This window comes from Oncorhynchus clarkii, chromosome 24 (assembly GCF_045791955.1).
Source record: "Oncorhynchus clarkii lewisi isolate Uvic-CL-2024 chromosome 24, UVic_Ocla_1.0, whole genome shotgun sequence".
Lineage (NCBI taxonomy): Eukaryota > Metazoa > Chordata > Actinopteri > Salmoniformes > Salmonidae > Oncorhynchus > Oncorhynchus clarkii.
The window spans coordinates 28,354,415-28,373,995 of NC_092170.1; the positions used below are offsets into that span (position 1 = coordinate 28,354,415).

The following is a 19,581-nucleotide window of genomic DNA, read 5'->3' on the forward strand; positions in this document are numbered from 1 at the left end:
GAGTGGATTGTATAAGTGTATGAGTGAGTGTATGAGTTAGTGTGAGTGTATGAGAGTATGAGTGAGTAACTGTGAGTGTATGAGTGTATGAGTGTATGAGTGTGTGAGTGCATGATTGTATAAGTGTATGAGTGAGTGTATGAGTGAGTGTGAGTGTATGAGTGTATGAGTGAGTAAGTGTGAGTGAGTGTATAAGTGTATGAGTGAGTGAGTGTATGAGTGTATGAGTGCGTGAGTGATTGAGTGAGTGAGTGAGTGTATGAGTGAGTGAGTGTATGAGTGAGGGAGTGTATGAGTGAGGGAGTGTATGAGTGAGTAAGTGAGTGAGTGTATGAGTGAGTAAGTGAGTGAGTGTATGAGTGAGTGAGTGTGTGTGTATGAGTGAGTGAGTGTGTGTGTGTAGGAGTGAGTGTATGAGTGTATGAGTGTGTGAGTGCATGATTGTATAAGTGTATGAGTGAGTGTATGAGTGAGTGTGAGTGTATGAGTATATGAGTGTATGAGTGAGTAAGTGTGAGGTCCAATCCCACACATACCGTAGACCATTCCCCTCACAGTTGAGGTGAATTCAAAATACATGGGAAATTAAGTATGAGAGTTTAGCTAGAGTATGAATAATACATTTTAAGACACAGTTTAAGTATACATAGATATGTGTGGTTGGTGGATAATTTGATTGCAAAGGCTATTCAGCAGTGCCATATAAAACACATTCATCCTGTTATACAATTCTTTATTTTTTAATTTTTTACCTGGAACGATTTTTAACTCATGAGTAATGACCAAAGTAGTGTCAGGGAAAATGGTAAACTCATTGCTGTGTGCTTTAAATATGTTGGTATGCATTTGGTTGTAATGTCCAATGTGCAAAATACAGAATATCTATGTCAAAATTAAAATGCACTGAAAACTTTATGAGTGAGTGAGTCAGTGAGTGAGTGAGTGAGTGAGTGAGAGAGAGAGTGAGTGTATGAGTGAGTGAGTGAGTGAGTGTATGAGTGAGTGAGTGTATGAGTGAGGGAGTGTATGAGTGAGTAAGTGAGTGTATGAGTGTATGAGTGAGTAAGGGTGTGAGTGTATGTATGAGTGAGTGAGTGTATGAGTGAGTGAGTGTATGAGTGAGTGAGTGTATGAGTGAGGGAGTGTATGAGTGAGTGTATGAGTGAGTAAGTGAGTGAGTGAGTGTATGAGTGAGTAAGGGTGTGAGTGTATGAGTGAGTGAGTGAGTGAGTTAGGGAGGGAGAGTATGAGTAAGTGAGTGAGTGTATGAGCGAGTAAGGATGTGAGTGTATGACTGAGTGAGTGTATGAGTGAGTGAGTGTATGAGTGAGGGAGTGTATGAGTGAGTGAGTGTATGAGTGAGGGAGTGTATGAGTGAGGGAATATATGAGTGAGTAAGTGAGTGAGTGTATGAGTGAGTAAGTGAGTGAGTGTATGAGTGACTAAGTGAGTGAGTGTATGAGTGAGTAAGTGAGTGAGTGTATGAGTGAGTGAGTGAGTGAGTGTATGAGTGAGTAAGTGCGTGAGTGTATGAGTGAGTGAGTGTGTGTGTATGAGTGAGTGTATGAGTGAGTGAGTGTATGAGTGAGTGAGTGTATGAGTGAGGGAGTGTATGAGTGAGTGAGTGTATGAGTGAGGGAGTGTATGAGTGAGTGTATGAGTGAGTAAGTGAGTGAGTGAGTGTATGAGTGAGTAAGTGAGTGAGTGAGTGTATGAGCGAGTAAGGATGTGAGTGTATGACTGAGTGAGTGTATGAGTGAGTGAGTGTATGAGTGAGGGAGTGTATGAGTGAGTGAGTGTATGAGTGAGGGAGTGTATGAGTGAGGGAATGTATGAGTGAGTAAGTGAGTGAGTGTATGAGTGAGTAAGTGAGTGAGTGTATGAGTGACTAAGTGAGTGAGTGTATGAGTGAGTAAGTGAGTGAGTGTATGAGTGAGTGAGTGAGTGAGTGTATGAGTGAGTAAGTGCGTGAGTGTATGAGTGAGTGAGTGTGTGTGTATGAGTGAGTGTATGAGTGTATGAGTGTGTGAGTGCATTATTGTATAAGTGTATGAGTGAGTGTATGAGTGAGTGTGAGTGTGAGTGTATGAGTGTATTAGTGAGTAAGTGTGAGTGTATGAGTGTGTGAGTGTATGAGTGTGTGAGTGCATGATTGTATAAGTGTATGAGTTAGTGTGAGTGTATGAGTGCATGAGTGAGTAAGTGTGAGTATATGAGTGTATGAGTGAGTAAGTGTGAGTGAGTGTATGAGTGTTTGAGTGAGTGAGTGATTGAGTGAGTGAGGGAGTGAGTGTATGAGTGAGTGAGTGTATGAGTGAGGGAGTGTATGAGTGAGGGAGTGTATGAGTGAGTAAGTGAGTGAGTGTATGAGTGAGTAAGTGAGTGAGTGTATGAGTGAGTGAGTGTGTGTGTATGAATGAGTGAGTGTGTGTGTAGGAGTGAGTGTATGAGTGTATGAGTATATGAGTGTATGAGTGTATGAGTAAGTAAGTGTGAGTGAGTGTATGAGTGTATGAGTATATGAGTGTATGAGTGTATGAGTGAGTAAGTGTGAGTGTATGAGTGTATGCGTGAGTAAGTGTGAGTGAGTGTATGAGTGTATGAGTGAGTGTGTATCTTCACACCACCAGAGTTGCCGTAGGGCTGACAAGGCTCATTAACCTACAAGCAGAAGGATGGCTTATGTAATGTACTGTCGGTACCAATTCTCACAGTCTACAGAAGCCTAGGCGCTTGTGTGCGTGTGTGTGTGTGTGTGTGTGTGTGTGTGTTGCTCTGAAGCAGAGTACTGAGAGCAGTGGGAGTTAACAGGTGGCAGGGGACGTATCACCAGGTACACCTTTGTCACTTCAACCCCCTACTGTGTGTGCTACGCCACTTGGTGACCTCGCTCTCTCTGTGTCTCTCTGTGTCTCTCTGTGTCTCTCTGTGTCTCTCTGTGTGTCTCTCTCTCTCTCTCTCTCTAAAACACACTGACACACACAACAACAACAACACTAATGCCTTTGTAAGACCCGCACTCTCACAAACACACTGACACACGCAACAACAACAACATCAGCAACACAAATGCACAGTCATAGAAGCCTGATTGTGGTAGCCTACATTTGAATAGGAGAACAACAAAGGCCTCCTCCTTCCTCTAACCCTCAGGTGCTCCCATGGTCCCCTCCAGGCTGCCGAGGAAGGTTTTGGGGAGCCCCCCAGCTGTGCCCCCCCTTGCCCCTTTCTGGCCCTCTTTGTGCCCCCCGCTCCCCCGTGGGGCAGGTGACAGGCCCCTCTGTGCGGGTCGAGGCAGCCATGACGGATTCCACAGATGGAGCGTGCAAATCGCCAGCAAAGACCTCAGCCTTAGAGCAACAAAGAGAGAGAAAGAGAGAGAGATGGTAACAGAAAGAGAGAGACAGAGTAGGCAGAGAGAGAGGTGGGGACGAGGAGAGAGGGACAAAGTAGGCAGAGAGAGAGGTGGGGATGAGGAGAGAGGGTCAAAGTAGGCAGAGAGAGAGAGATGGTAACAGAAAGAGAGGGTCAAAGTAGGCAGAGAGAGAGATGGTAACAGAAAAAAGGGGCAAAGTAGGCAGAGAGAGAGATGGTAACAGAAAAAAAGGACACAGTAGGCAGAGAGAGAGATGGTAACAGAAAAAAGGGACAAAGTAGGCAGAGAGAGAGATGGTAACATAAAAAAGGGACAAAGTAGGCAGAGAGAGAGATGGTAACAGAAAAAAGGGACACAGTAGGCAGAGAGAGAGATGGGGGAGAGAAAGAGAGAGACAGAGTAGGCAGAGAGAGAGAGATGGGGACAAGGAGAGAGACAGAGTAGGCAGAGAGAGAGATGGGGAGAGAAAGAGAGAGACAGAGTAGGCAGAGAGAGAGAGATGGGGGAGAGAAAGAGAGTATGCGGAGAGAGATGGGAGAGAGAGAGAGATGGGGGAGAGAAAGAGATGGGGAGAGAAAGAGATGGGGGAGAGAAAGAGATGGGGAAGCGAGAGAGATGGGGGAGAGAAAGAGATGGGGGAGAGAAAGAGATGGGTGAGAGAAATAGATGGGGAGAGAGAGAGCTGGGGAGAGAATGAGATGGGGGAGAGAAAGAGATGGGGAGAGAAAGAGATGGGGGAGAGAAAGAGATGGGGGAGAGAAAGAGATGGGGAGAGAGAGAGCTGGGGAGAGAAAAAGATGGGGAGAGAAAGAGATGGGGGAGAGAAAGAGAGAGACAGAGTAGGCAGAGAGAGAGATGGGGGAGAGAAAGAGATGGGGAGAGAGAGCTGGGGAGAGAAAGAGATGGGGGAGAGAAAGAGATGGGGAGAGAGAGCTGGGGAGAGAAAGAGATGGGGGAGAGAAAGAGATGGGGGAGAGAAAGAGATGGGGGAGAGAGAGAGATGGGGGAGAGAAAGAGATGGGGAGAGAGAGAGCTGGGGAGAGAAAGAGATGGGGAGAGAAAGAGATGGGGAAGAGAAAGAGATGGGGGAGAGAAAGAGATGGGTAGAGAGAGAGCTGGGGAGAGAAAGAGATGGGGGAGAGAAAGAGATGGGGAGAGAGAGAGACCTGGGGAGAGAAAGAGATGGGGGAGAGAGAGAGATGGGGGAGAGTATAAATAGTCTTGTCACATGAGAGTATATCAAGACGGGACTGCAAACCTCCAAGAGATGCCATACTGACACTTTGTTTGAAAGACGTTCCCTAGGATCCCCAAAGCAGACTGGTCATAACCGATAGGTAATTCCAAAGTAATTAAGGATTTTTATAACAACTCGGCATTCCCAGATTCTAAATCCCTGTGAAATTCTTTGGAACGCTGTTGCATGCTGGTAACTGTGGGGAAACTAAGCATTCCCTATGAGCCTCCAGGAACTGAAGCTACAAAGGCTCCTCTCTGTTTTTCACCAGCAATTCTGTTTCAAATAATGCCCCCACTCCAACTCCTCCACACCCCAAATTCCTACCCCACCAGCCACTACCACCACCTAAAAGAAATCCACCCGCCCCTTGGTTCCTCTTCTCAATAATATGTCTTTGCATTTGTTGTTTGGTTAGGTATGTGGCTTGAGGATGTTATGAAGTCAGGAATTAAAAGATTTGTTATACTAGAAGCTCAGAGAGTGAAAAATTCACTAGGCTGTTAGAGGTAATACATTAGTAGTTTCTCGCTTGATTCATTGTAATAATGGTCTTAACCACAACAGGTAGCCATTTTACATCTTGGTTCTGTCTAGTGTGGATGGGAGCAGATGAATGGCCTGTATCTGTGAATGTAAACAGAAATAGAAAGTGGTAGCATTCTGATAAAGTGCAAAATAGAATATTCTCCCCAAATACCCAATGGCAACATCTCTCCCAACCCCTACCCTTTCTCTTTCTCTCTCCCCCTCTCTCACATTGTTTAATATTTCTTTACCAATTTGCTCTTAATGCATCCTACTGCCATGGGTGTTGAGAATGGAAAGCACTGAGGGGGGAGTGGATCAGTTTCACATGAGGAGCCCCAAGCTATTTGGGTTTTCTTGTATTTTATTGTTGCTTCTGAGGGGGAACTAATACAGTGTTGCACAAAAACTTCCCCTCCGCTCCAGGGAATTCATTAAGTGTAACACAAAGTCGGCGCGCCAGCCTCAATGAACTTCTGTTCTGAAGTAGCTAAAGGCCTACTAGAACTGCCTGGTAGGAAACCAGCCCACACGCTTCAGAACAGAGTACACAGTAGTATTACAACTGATCTTACTTTAACTTGAATAGTAGACATACAAAAGCTGTCAAGTCTCATATCACACCATCTCAATCAAGCTGGAGCTTCTACTCATTGACCACTTCAATGTCTGTCTGAGAGAGAGAGAGAGAGAGAGAGAGAGAGAGAGAGAGAGTGTGTGTGTGTGTGTGTGTGTGTGTGTGTGTACAAAGCAGAGCTGAGACGACAAACTGAAAATTATCAACAGCGACCATTCCAATCACTTATCGCAGGCATTTTGCTGATGTCGTTCATTATGATAAGTAGCCTAAACTAGAGAAATGTGAAGTCTGAAATGAAATAAGTTTGCTAATATGGGGGCTTGTTAATAGGACAATTGATGGTGGTACAACCATCAAACTAGTAGTAGTAGTTTAAGGCCCAGTGCAGTCAAAAACGTGATTTTACTGTGGTTTATATATACAGTGTTAAGGGTGTGTACTGGAGGCGAAGTCAGGTGCAGGAGAGCAGAGTGTAGTGAACAGGCACACTTTTTATTCCGGTCCAACGAAAGCACAAAAGTACATAAATGTGCCCAAACACAGAACAATAGACAAAAGTATGACGCGTAACAATACCCACATAACATAAATACAATTTCACACAAAGACATGGAGGGAAACAGAGGGATAAATACATGCAGTGTGATTAGGGAGTGAAAAGCAGGTGTGTATGGAACAAGACAAAACAAATGGAAATATGAAAAATGGAGCGGCGATGGCTAGAAAGCCGGTGAAGGAGAGGAGCCGACTTTGGCGGAAGTCGTGACATACAGTGCATTAGGAAAGTATTCAGACCCCTTGGACCCCTTTTTCACATTTTGTTACGTGACAGCCTTATTCTAAAATTTATTAAATAGCTTTTTTCCCCTCATCAGTCTACACACAATACCCCATAATGACAAAGCAAAAACAGGTTTTTAGAAATTGTTGCAAATTTATTACAAACAAAATCTGGATATATTCAGACCCTTTACTCAGTATTTTGTTGAAGCACCTTTGGCAGCAATTACAGCCTTGAGTCTTCTTAGGTATGATGCTACAAGCTTGGCACACCTGTATTTGGGAAGTTTCTCTCATTCTTTTCTGCAGATCATCTCAAGCTCTGTCAGGTTGGATGGGGAGCGTCCAACCTGGACTGGTTGGACGGGCTCAAGTCCAACTGGTTCAAGTCCGGGCTCTGACTTGGCTGCTCAAGGACATTCAGAGACTTGTCACGAAGCCACTCCTGCGTTGTCTTGGCTGTGTGCTTAGGGTCGTTGTCCTGTTGGAAGGTGAACCTTTGCCCCAGTCTGAGGTCCTGAGCACTCCGGAGCAGGTTTTCATCAAGGATCTCTCTGTACTTTGTTCTGTTAATCTTTCCCTCGATCCTGACTAGTCTCCCAGTCCCTGCAGCTGAAAAACATTCACAAAACATTCACACAGCATGATGCTGCCACCACCATGCTTCACGGTATGGATAGTGCCAGGTTTCCTCCAGACGTGATGCTTGGCATTCAGGCCAAAGAGTTCAAGCTTGGTTTCATCAGACCATAGAATCTTGTTCCGCATGGTCTGAGCATCTTTAGGTGCCTTTTGGCAAACTCCAAGCGGGCTGTCATGTGCCTTTTATTGAGGAGTGGCTTCCATCTGGCCACTCTACCATAAAGATCTGATTGGTGGAGGCTGCAGCTATGATTGTCCTTCTAGAAGGTTCTCTCATCTCCACGGAGGAACTCTAGAGCTCTGTCAGAGTGACCATAAGGTTCTTGGTCACTTCCCTGACCAAGGCCCTTCTCCCCCGATTGCTCAGTTTGGCTGGGCGGCCATCTCTAAGAAGAGTTTTGGTGGTTTAAGAATGATGGAGGTCACTGTGTTCTTGGGGACCTTAAATGCCGCAGACATGTTTTGGTACCCTTCCCCAGATCTGTGCCTTGACACAATCCTGTCTCGACGCTCTACATACATTTCCTTCAACCTCATGGCTTGGTTGTTGCTCTGACATGCATTGTCAACTGTTGGACTTTATATAGACAGGTGTGTGCCTTTCCAAATCATGTCTAGTCATTTGAATTTACCACAGGTGGACTCCAATCACGTTGTTGAAACATCTCATGGATGATCAATGGAGACAGGATGCACTTGAGCTCAATTTCGAGTCTCAACAATTGAGGCTGAGTCTCAAAAATGGAATCCTTATGTACCTTTAATTTTTAATAAATTCAGCTCAGGTGCATCCTGTTTCCATTGATCATCTTTGAGATGTTTCTACAACTTGATTGGAGTCCACCTGCGGTAAATTCAATTGATTGCCATTATGGGGTAATGTGTGTAGATTGCTGAGGATTTTTTTAAATCAATCCATTTTAGAATAAGGCTGTGTCAACAGGCCAATTAAAAAGGTTCTTTATTGTAAACAAACTATTAACTTTAAACTAAGAAAAATGAATGAGGTGTGGAAGTATCATAATGTAAGGTGTATGTAAAGTGCATGGATGCATGAATCTGTGTGTGTGAATGACTGAGTGAAAACTATGCAAAACTACAACAGAACAAACAAAACAGGTTCATACCTGGAGGAGCGGAGAGAGAGAGAGAGAAGTGATTAGTGACACAGTTTAAATACTTAGAGCCCAGGTGACTCCAATCACTAACGACCCTCCTCTGCCTGCAGGAGGAACCGCCCCTGCACTGCAGAGGAGGAGCTGTGACAGCTGTAACATAACAACATTTGGAAAATGTCAAGGGGTCTCAATATTTCCCGAAGGCACTGTATATATTTTCTCACTATGAGGTTGGAATATTACTTTTACTGTTGGAGCTGTTAGAAAAGATTGCAGGACATTTCAGTCTGTTTTGGTGGGCTGAAGTTGAACCTGTCTACCAATAACAGCTAGACCACTCCCAGACAGGCTTAAGAAGCAATTTTTGTATATTTTTGACCATTTTAAATTAAAACAATTGCGGTAAGGTACTTAATTGTTACTCAGAAATGATTTGAAATTGTGGTATGAAAACGGCTTTGAAGGATAATAAAAAAAACTGTGGTGCACATTAATGTTATAAACGTATCTTTCTATTTATCAATATTGCCTCAATTTGGCCAATTCAGGCAAGGATTTTTGTCCATATGGCCCAGCTCTAGTACAAATGTGCATGCCTTTGCATGCTTTATGCACAGTGACAGACGCAAGGACACTGAGGGACATAGGAAAGCTGGCTGTTGGACACTGGCCTGAGGAGAGTCTCTGATGTCTGGGTCTCCCTGCCCTTGGGTCTGTCTGTTTGTCTGGCTTGGCCCTGCCCTAGGTTACCACTGCGTTACCACTGTGTTACCACTGGGCCGTAGCTTTAGAGAGCCTCGTCAATTCACTGCCTCTTCTGCTGAATTAGCTTTTAAAGCGCCAGCGTTTCTCTCTGAGCAAACAAGACCAGCATGCACCTGCAAGTGGTGTGGAGGGGGGTGTATGGGGGGCTGCTGCTCAGTCCCTCTCTCCATCCCCAACTGTTACTGGGGCTCCAGGAAGACTGCAACTGTAGACAATGCAGGTTCCCCCCGACACTCTCTCTCTAGCCGTCACTGACCCCCCTTTCCCCCCTTAAAAAACGAATGGTCCCTGGATCAAAATTAGGCCTTTGTGTGGCGCTTAGTCCTCTCAATCCCACTGCCGCCACGCCTCGGGAACCTTGTCCTGTGGGATTATTTATAAAAGCACACAGAATTCCCCTATGAATGGAAGTCTGTTGGTGCACAAGACAAGAGGGAACATTGGGAGAGATGGGGAGCGTTGGGAGGGGTGGTGGTGGCCCCTCTGAAGAGGTTTATGTAAACAGATAGCATGTGGCAAAAAAGAAAGCAAACAAGTTCACACTTCAAGTGGATGGATGGATTCATCCTTCTGTTCTTCACTCTCACTCTGAATCACTACACTTCTTTTTCTAGACGGCTCTCCCTATTGGTCTCCCTGCATTCTATTTGATCACTGTAGTCAGGAGAATAAGAAACTGAAAATGTGTTTTCAAGACTGATTTATTTATTTTTGTACTTTTCTATAAACCAGTCCAGTCAGTTATGAACACATTATTAATTACAACGATGGACTTGACTAATGGAATCTAGTTCTAAAAACCATCAGTAACTGTTAACTGTGATAATGATACTGTACTAACACCATGAGAGCCCTAACTGTGCATCTCCTGTCTGTTGGAGCAGCGAGCCACTCAGATGAGGGGTCGGATGTGGAGTCTGAACCAGACCTGCCTCTGAAGAGGAAGCAGCGCCGCAGTAGAACCACCTTCACGGCCGAACAGCTGGATGAGCTGGAGAGAGCCTTTGAACGAACACACTACCCTGACATCTACACGAGGGAAGAGCTAGCTCAGAGGGCCAAACTCACAGAGGCCAGAGTTCAGGTAGACAACACATACATCACACACACACTCTTTATCACGCATCACACACATCCACACGCACTGCACACACACACACACACACACACACACACACACACACACACACACACACACACACACACACACACACACACACACACACACACACACACACACACACACACACACACACACACACACACACACACATACACACACACACACGCGCGCGCACACACACACGCGCGCACACACACACACATTTCTGGCCTGCCCCTTCATCCTGTGTTCCCAGGGGTCCAATATGCAGGCCCAGCTCTGATCTACGGCCCAGAAAATTCCCCACAACAGCTCCCGTATGGAGGCTGTACTGGGCCCAGCATGGGGCTATTACATATGGAATCAGCATGAGTTCCGCCAGTCACACAACACCGACTCTCAGCAGTAGCAGCCAACCACATCCCCCCCATACTGTTCAGAGGAGAAGGGGGCCTGTTGAGTTAAATGTTAATTTATTGATATGGATGGGTTCATTTATCCTCTCTGTCCCTGTGAATGGATAAGCCAGGTCACACGTGATACAAGTCACTATTTGACGTCCATCCATGTCTGAAGATGCTGGGAGATGATGTGGACCCGGCCACTAGGGACAACAACTGTTACGTTCAAGTAGGTTTCGGTTTTTCTAGGGTGTTGTGGACGGGGAGGCGGATGGATGTAAGCATCTGCCTCTTATTCCAAAAGTTGCAAGTTTGAATACAGCGATAGAAAGTTACTTTTTGTTTTAAGCCTTGCCCAAACCTTAACCCTGACCAAAACCATTCACAGTTAATGCCTAACCTTAAGATTTCAGTAGCGAGGCTATTTACAGGGGGTACCGGTACAGGGTCAATGTGCGGGGGCACAGGTTATTCGAGGTAATTGAGGCAATATGTACATGTAGGTAGAGATAAAGTGACTATGCATATAAACAGAGAGTTGTAGCTGCGTAAAAATGGGGGGGGGGCACATAGTCAGGGTAGCCATTTGATTAGCTGTTCAGGAGTCTTATGGCTTGGGGATAGAAGCTATTAAGAAGCATTTTGGACCTAGACTTGGCGCTCCGGTACTCCTTGCCTTGTGTTAGCAGAGAGAACAGTCTATGACTAGGGTGGCTGGAAACTTTGGCAATTTTTAGGGCCTTCCTCTGACACTGCCTGGTATAGAGGTCCTGGATGGCAGGAAGCTTGGTACCAGTAATGTACTGGGCCATACGCACTAGCCTCTGTAGTGCCTAGCAGGTCGGAGGCTGAGGAGTTGCCATACCAGGTGGTGATGCAACCAGTCAGGATGCTCTCGATGGTGCAGCTGTGTTTGAACCATAATAGTTCATTGGTGATGTGGACACCAAGGAACTTGAAGCTCTCAATCTGCTACACTACAGCCCCGTTGATGAGAATGGGGTTGTGCTCGGCCATCCTTTTCCTGTAGTCCACATAATCTCCTTTGTCAAGATCACATTGAGGGAGAGGTTGTTATCCTGGCAGCACACTGCCAGGTCTCTGACCTCCTCCCTATAGGCTGTCTCATTGTTGTCGGTGGTCAGGCCACTGTTGTGTTGTCGGCAAACTTAATGATGGTGTTGGGGTTGTGCTTGGCCATGCAGTCATGGGTGAACAGGGAGTTCAGGAGGGGACTGAGCACGCACCGCTGAGCGGCCTCGTGTTGAGGATCAGCGTGGCAGATGTGTTGTTACCTACCCTTACCACATGGGGGTGGCCCTTCAGGATGTCCAGGATCCAGTTGTAGAGGGAGGTGTTTAGTCCCAGGGTCCTTAGCTTAGTGATGAGCTTTGAGGGCACTATGGTTTTGAATGCTGAGCTGTAGCCAATGAACAGCATTCTCACGTAGGTGTTCCTTTTGTCCAGGTGGGAAAGGGCAGTGTGGAGTGCAATAGAGATCGCATCATCTGTGGATCTGTTGAGGCAGTATGCGATTTGGAGTGGGTCAGTGTCGCATGCCTCAAAGCGAGCATAGACGTCATTTAGCTCATTTTCTAGGCTTGTGTCACTGGGCAGCTCATGGTTGTGCTTCCCTTTATAGTCCATAATAGTTTGCAAGCCCTGCCACATCCAACGAGTGTCAGAGCCGGTGTTGTGGGATTCAATCTTAGTCTTGTATTGACACTTTGCCTGTTTGATGGTTTGTCGGAGGGCATAGCGGGATTTCCCATAAGTGGGCTATGCCCCTTTTTTCTCAATTTCCGCCTGAATGGCGTGCCCAAAGTAAACTGCCTGTAGCTCAGGCCCTGAAGACGGTATATGCATATAATTGGTACCATTGGAAAGACATTTTGAAGTTTGTAGAAATGTTAAAATAATATAGGAGAATATAACACAATATATATGCTAGGAGAAAATACAAAGAAAAACCAACCAGAATTTTTGTTTTTTGAGAGACCATCCTCTTAGAAATGCAAGAGAAAGGTCATGTTGTAAAATAGCTCCCTGGATGCAATTCCTATGGCTTCCACAGGGTGTCAGAAGTCTATGTACAAGGTTTCAGGCTTGTAACTTCAAAAACAAATAAGAAATAACATAATAATATGTTCAATAGGAAATCGATTTTAGCATCATGGTGCACAAAAACACGGATTTCCAAGACTGTGTCCTCTTATAAAAATTGTTCTTTCGCACCAAAGTACGTTCATCTCTAGGAGACAGAACACATCTCCTTCCTGAGCGGGATGACGGCTGCGTGGTCCCATGGTGTTTATACTTGCGTACTATTGTTTGTACAGATGAACGTGGTACCTTCAGGCGTTTGGAAATTGCTCCCAATGATGAACCAGACCTATGGAGGTCTAAAAAAAGAATTCTGAGGTCTTGGCTGATTTCTTATGATTTCCCCATGATGTCAAGCAAAGAGGCACTGAGTTTGAAGGTGGGCCTTGAAATACATCCACAGGTACACCTCCAATTGACTCAAATTATGTCAATTAGCCCATCAGAAGCTTCTAAAGCCATGACATCATTTTCTGGAATTTTCCAAGCTGTTCAAAGGCACAGTCAACTTAGTGTACGTAAACTTCTGACCCACTGGAATTGTGATACATTGAATTATAAGTGAAATAATCTGTCTGTAAACAATTGTTGGATTGGTGCGAAAAGTGCAAATCAATCCCAGAACAGCAGCAAAGGACCTTGTGAAGATGCTGGAGGAAACAGGTATAAAAGTATCCATATCCACAGTAAAACGAGTCCTATATCGACATAACCTGAAAGGCCGCTCAGCAAGGAAGAATCCACTGCTCCAAAACCGCCATAAAAAAGACAATGGTTTGCAACTGCACATGGAGACAAAGATCATACTTTTTGGAGAAATGTCCTCTGGTCTGATGAAACAAAAATAGAACTGTTTGGCCATAATCACCATTGTTATGTTTGGAGGATAAAGGGGGAGGTTTGCAAGCCAAAGAACACCATCCCAACCGTGAAGCATGGGGGTGGCGGCATCATGTTGTGGGGGTGCTTTGCTGCAGGAGGGACTGGTGCACTTTACAAAATAGATGGCTGCATGAGGAGGGACAACTATGTGAATATATTGAAGCAAGATCTCAAGACATCAGTCAGGAAGTTAAAGCTTGGTCGCAAATGGGTCTTCCAAATGGACAATGACCCCAAGCATACTTCCAAAAGTTGTGGTAAAATGGTCTAAGGACAACAAAGTCAAGGTATTGGAGTGGCCATCACAAAGTGTAAAGTCAAAGTCCACAAAGCCAAAATGGGTAGACCAAGGCGCAGCGTGATTTGGGTTCATCATAATTTATTTGAATGAGAACCAGCAACAAATACAAATAAGAGAAACAAACAAACGAACGTACAGCCTTGTAGGGCTCAAAAGCAACAATACAAAAACAAGATCCCACAAACAACAGGTGGGAAAAGGCTACCTAAATATGATCCCCCCCCCTCCCAAAGGTGTGGACTCCGGCCGCAAAACCTGAAACCAAAAGGGAGGGTTAGAGGGGGTGTCTAGTGTCGGTGGTGGTTCTGGTGCGGGACGAAGAACCCTCTCATCCCGCGGATCCTCCAGCATCGGAGGCGGCTCAGGTGCGGGACGAAGAACCCTCTCATCCCACAGATCCTCCAGCATCGGAGAACCCGCTCATCCCGTGAATCCAGCCATGGACCCGGGCTGGACACTGTGCATGGACTGGGCACCAACACAGAAGAAGACTCTGACCTTGGAGCTGGACTGGACGCCGTGCTTAGACTTGGCATCGGCGCAGAAGAAGGCTCCGGCCATGGAGCTGGAGGTTCCGGACCATGGACCATCGCAGAAGGTTCCGGACCGTGGACCGTCTCAGGAGGTTCCGGACCATGGACCGTCTCAGGAGGTTCCGGACCGTGGACCGTCGTTGGAGGTTCCGGACTTTGAAACGTCATCGGAAGCTCTGGACTGGGAACTGTCGCCGGAAGCTCTGGACTGGGAACTGTCGTCGGAAGCTCTGGACTGGGAACTGTCGCCGGAAGCTCTGGACTGTGGAGGCGCACTGGAGGCCTGATGCGTGGGACCGGTACAGGTGGCCCCGGGCTAATGACACGCACCTCAGGGCGAGTGGGGGAGGAGGCACAGGACGTACTGGAATGTGGAGGCGCACTGGAGGTCTAGAGCGTAGAGCTGGCACAACCCGTCCTGGCTGGATGCTCACTTTAGCCCGGCAAGTGCGGGGCGCTGACATAGGACGCACTGGGCTGTGAAGGCGCACTGGCGACACAGTGGGTAGAACCGGCGCAAGATATCCTGATTCGAGGAGGCGCACTGGAGACCAGGATCACTGAGCCAGCACAACCCATCCTGGCTGGATGCTCATTTTTACACGGCAAGTGCGGAGAGCTGGCACTGAGCGCACCGGGCTGTGAAGCCGCATAACATGGTGCCTGAACATGGTACCTGAAGGGTCACACGCTCCTCAAAGCGAGTGCGGGGAGTTGGCTCTGGTCTGAAACCTGGCTCCTCCAACCACCCCGTGTGCCTCTCGTGCTTGTGTCGTGGTTACGAACCCCGGAGTCGTTGTTGATGCTCCCTTGCTGCTTCCGTCTGCTCCCGTGGAAGGCGATCCTTTCCGGACATGATTTCTTCCATGTCCATGATGTCTGCTCCTCCTGGCCACGCTGCTTGGTCCGTTTGTGGTGGGATCTTCTGTGGGGGTTCATGATCCCTGAGTGGATTTATTTTTCCAGAGTAAAGTTCATCATTTTTTACTCAGTTCTGTGTCCTGCGCCTGACTCCGTTCTCACCTCTGCACAACTAACACCTGACACAAACCCTAACCTCATACCTATAGAACATTTGTGGGCAGAACTGAAAAAGCGTGTGCGAGCAAAGATGCCTTACAAACCTGACTCAGTTACACAAGCTCTGTCAGGAGGAATGGGCCAAAATTCACCCAACTTATTGTGGGAAGCTTGTGGAAGGCTACCTGAAATATTTGGCCCAAGTTAAACAATCAACAACTTAAAGGCAATGCCACCAAATACTAATTGAGTGTATGTAAACTTCTGACCCACTGGGAATGTGATGAAGGTGGATGTGATGAATTCCGCCCCCAGGTGGTGAGGGTAGGCAACAACATCTCCTCCCCGCTGATCCTCAACACTGGGGCCCCACAAGGGTGCGTTCTGAGCCCTCTCCTGTACTCCCTGTTCACCCACGACTGCGTGGCCACGCACGCCTCCAACTCAATCATCAAGTTTGCGGACGACACAACAGTGGTAGGCTTGATTACCAACAACGACGAGACGGCCTACAGGGAGGAGGTGAGGGCCCTCGGAGTGTGGTGTCAGGAAAATAACCTCACACTCAACGTCAACAAAACTAAGGAGATGATTGTGGACTTCAGGAAACAGCAGAGGGAACACCCCCCTATCCACATCGATGGAACAGTAGTGGAGAGGGTAGCAAGTTTTAAGTTCTTTGGCATACACATCACAGACAAACTGAATTGGTCCACTCTTCAACCTCAGGAGGCTGAAGAAATTTGGCTTGTCACCAAAAGCACTCACTAACTTCTACAGGTGCACAATCGAGAGCATCCTGGCGGGCTGTATCACCGCCTGGTACGGTAACTGCTCCGCCCTCAACCGTAAGGCTCTCCAGAGGGTAGTGAGGTCTGCACAACGCATCACCGGGGGCAAACTACCTGCCCTCCAGGACACCTACACCACCCGATGTCACAGGAAGGCCATAAAGATCATCAAGGACATCAACCACCCGAGCCACTGCCTGTTCACCCCGCTATCATCCAGAAGGCGAGGTCAGTACAGGTGCATCAAAGCTGGGACCGAGAGACTGAAAAACAGCTTCTATCTCAAGGCCATCAGACTGTTAAACAGCCACCACTAACATTGAGTGGCTGCTGCCAACACACTGACACTGACTCAACTCCAGCCACTTTAATAATGGGAATTGATGGGAAATGATGTAAATATATCACTAGCCACTTTAAACAATGCTACCTTATATAATGTTACTTACCCTACATTATTCATCTCATATGCATACGTATATACTGTACTCTATATCATCGACTGTATCCTTATGTAATACATGTATCACTAGCCACTTTAACTATGCCACTTTGTTTACATACTCATCTCATATGTATATACTGTACTCGATACCATCTACTGTATCTTGCCTATGCTGCTCTGTACCATCACTCATTCATATATCCTTATGTACATATTCTTTATCCCCTTACACTGTGTACAAGACAGTAGTTTTGGAATTGTTAGTTAGATTACTTGTTGGTTATTACTGCATTGTCGGAACTAGAAGCACAAGCATTTCGCTACACTCGCATTAACATCTGCTAACCATGTGTATGTGACAAATAAAATTTGATTTGATTTGATTTGAAAGAAATAAAAGCTGAAATTAATCATTCTCTCTACTATTATTCTGACATTTCACGTTCTTAAAATAAAGTGGTGATCCTAACTGACCTAAGACAGGGAATTTTTACTTGGTTTAAATGTCAATAAATAGTGAAAACTGAGTTTAAATGTATTTGGCCAAGGTGTATGTAGTCTTCCGACTTCAACTATAGATGAACGTTTAATCCTGAAGTGAGACTGTGAGAGTTAGTTGTAATAGATTAGTTTTGAGGCAAACACAGTCCTCACATACGATTTTCTTATTCTCATTAACTACAGTATTTGAAGCTTTGGGTGACTTTATGGCTATGGAACAGGACTGAAATAAGACCATCAGAGCTAATTTATAGTTAGAGGAATTTATAGGGGGGGAGGGGCCATGTAAATTGTGTTGTGTTGCTATGTTTAAATTATGTTCCTGTGGTGAGGCATGAGATGTGGAGATAGAGAGAGCCTTGTTGGCTGCAGCCAGGAGTCACATGGGCAGGTCTGGAGAGGAACACATGACCCCGACACACACACAAACACTCAGACAATAACACACAGGGTTTAGACATGCGCGCACACACACACACACACACACACACACACACACACACACACAATACCTGGAAATCAGAAACAAAAAAAATGCAGTCAGACAAAAACATATTGACTCACAGAGAGAGATATACACATATGCACAAATTACAGTCATTAACCATTAATACAGTGCCTTCCCAAAAGTATTCAGACCACCTGACTTTTTCCACATTTTGTTACATTACAGCCTTATTCTAAAATGTATAAAAAAATGTTTATCTCATCAATCTACACACAATTCCCAATAATGACAAAGCAAGAACAGTTTTTTTCTTTTTTTTTTCACATTTATAACTAAAAACCCACGGAAATATCACATTTATATAAGTATTCAGACCATTTACTCAGTACTTTGTTGAAGCGATTACAGCCTCTAGTCTTCTTAAGTATGACACTACAAGCTTGACACGTCTTTATTTGGGGAGTTTCTCCCATTCTTCTCTGCAGATCTTCTCAAGCTCTGTCAGGTTGGATGGGGAGCATTGCTGCACAGCTATTTTCAGGTCTCTCCAGAGATGTTAGATCCAGTTCAAGTCTGGGCTAGGCCACTCATGAACATTCAGAGACTTGTCCCGAAGCCACTCCTGCCTTGTCTTGTCTGTATGCTTAGAGTTGTTGTCCTGTTGGAAGGTGAACCTTTGCCCCAGTCGGAGGTCCTGAGTGCTCTGGAGCAGGTTTTCATCAAGAATCTCTGTACTTTGCTCCGTTCATCTTTCCCTTGATCCTGACTAGTCTCCCAGTCCCTGCTGCTGAAAAACATCCCCACAGCATGATGCTGTCACCACCGTGCTTCACAGTATGGATGGTGCCAGGTTTCCTCCAGACGTGACGCTTGGCATTCAGGCCAAAGAGTTCATCGGACCATAGAATCTTGTTTCTCATGGTCTGAGCATCTTTAGGTGCCTTTTGGAAGGTTCTCCCATCTCCACAGAGAAACTCTTGAGCTCTGTCAGAGTGACCATTGGGTTTTTGGTCACCTCCCTGACCAAGGCCCTTCTCCCCCGATTACTCAGTTTGGCTGGGCGCTCACTTATAGGAAGAGTCTTGGTGGTTCCAAACTTCCATTTAAGAATGATAGAGGCCACTGTGTTCTTGGGGACCTTCAATGCTGCAGAAGGTTTTTCGTACCCTTTTTTGTACCCTTCCCCAGATCTATACGGACAATTCCTTCGACCTTATGGCTTGGTTTTTTCTCTGACATGCATTGTCAACTGTGGGACCTTTTATAGACAGGTGTGTGCCATTCCAAATCATGTCCAATCAGTTGAATTTACCACAGGTGGACTCCAATCAAGTTGTAGAAACATCTCATGGATGATCAATGGAAACAGGATGCACCTGAGCTCAATTTCGAGTCTCATAGAAAGGGTCTGAATACTAATGTAAATAAGGTATTTCTGTTTTCATTTCATTCATTTGCACACATTTCTAAAAACCTGTTTTAGGTTTGTCATTATGAGGTATTCTGTCTTGATTGCTAAGGATTTTTTCCATTGAATTAATTTGAAATAAGGCTGTAACTTAACAAAATGTGGAAAATATAAAGGGGTCTGAATACTTTCCGAATGCACTGTATATATGGGAATGTATGTTTAAGACAATGTAAGATGTCATGTTTTCCTCTTTCCCCAGGTGTGGTTCAGTAACAGAAGAGCCCGGTGGAGGAAGCAGGCTGGAGCTAGTCAGCTCATGGCCTTCAATCACCTGATCCCTGGGGGCTTCCCGCCCTCTGCCATGTCCAGTCTCTCACCTTATCAGCTGTCTGACAGCCCGTATCCCCCTACATCCATATCACAAGGTGGGACACTCTGTAAACAAGGCCACAGGCTAAACAACTCCCTGTGTGTTTCACATATACAGCTATTGCTCTCAGAGTTCAGACCCTTGAGCTTGATTTGCAATGTCATGTACTGTTAAATATTGACTACATTGTAATAATCTGTCAATTGAGAGACAATATATGTAAATGGTAAGTTCTTCTTTTCTATTT

At 45.7% G+C, this 19,581-nt stretch overlaps 1 protein-coding gene across 2 annotated transcripts in view; it reads left to right on the forward strand.

The window, feature by feature from the left end:
- LOC139382318 (paired box protein Pax-3-like) overlaps positions 1-19,581 on the forward strand; it is a 45,820-nt gene that overhangs the window by 18,815 nt on the left and 7,424 nt on the right. For both annotated transcript variants that reach the window (XM_071126234.1, XM_071126233.1), the window contains exons 5-6: positions 9,911-10,110; positions 19,224-19,389. In XM_071126234.1, the coding sequence (XP_070982335.1) occupies positions 9,911-10,110; positions 19,224-19,389 (366 nt within the window). The remainder of the gene's footprint in view (positions 1-9,910; positions 10,111-19,223; positions 19,390-19,581) is intronic.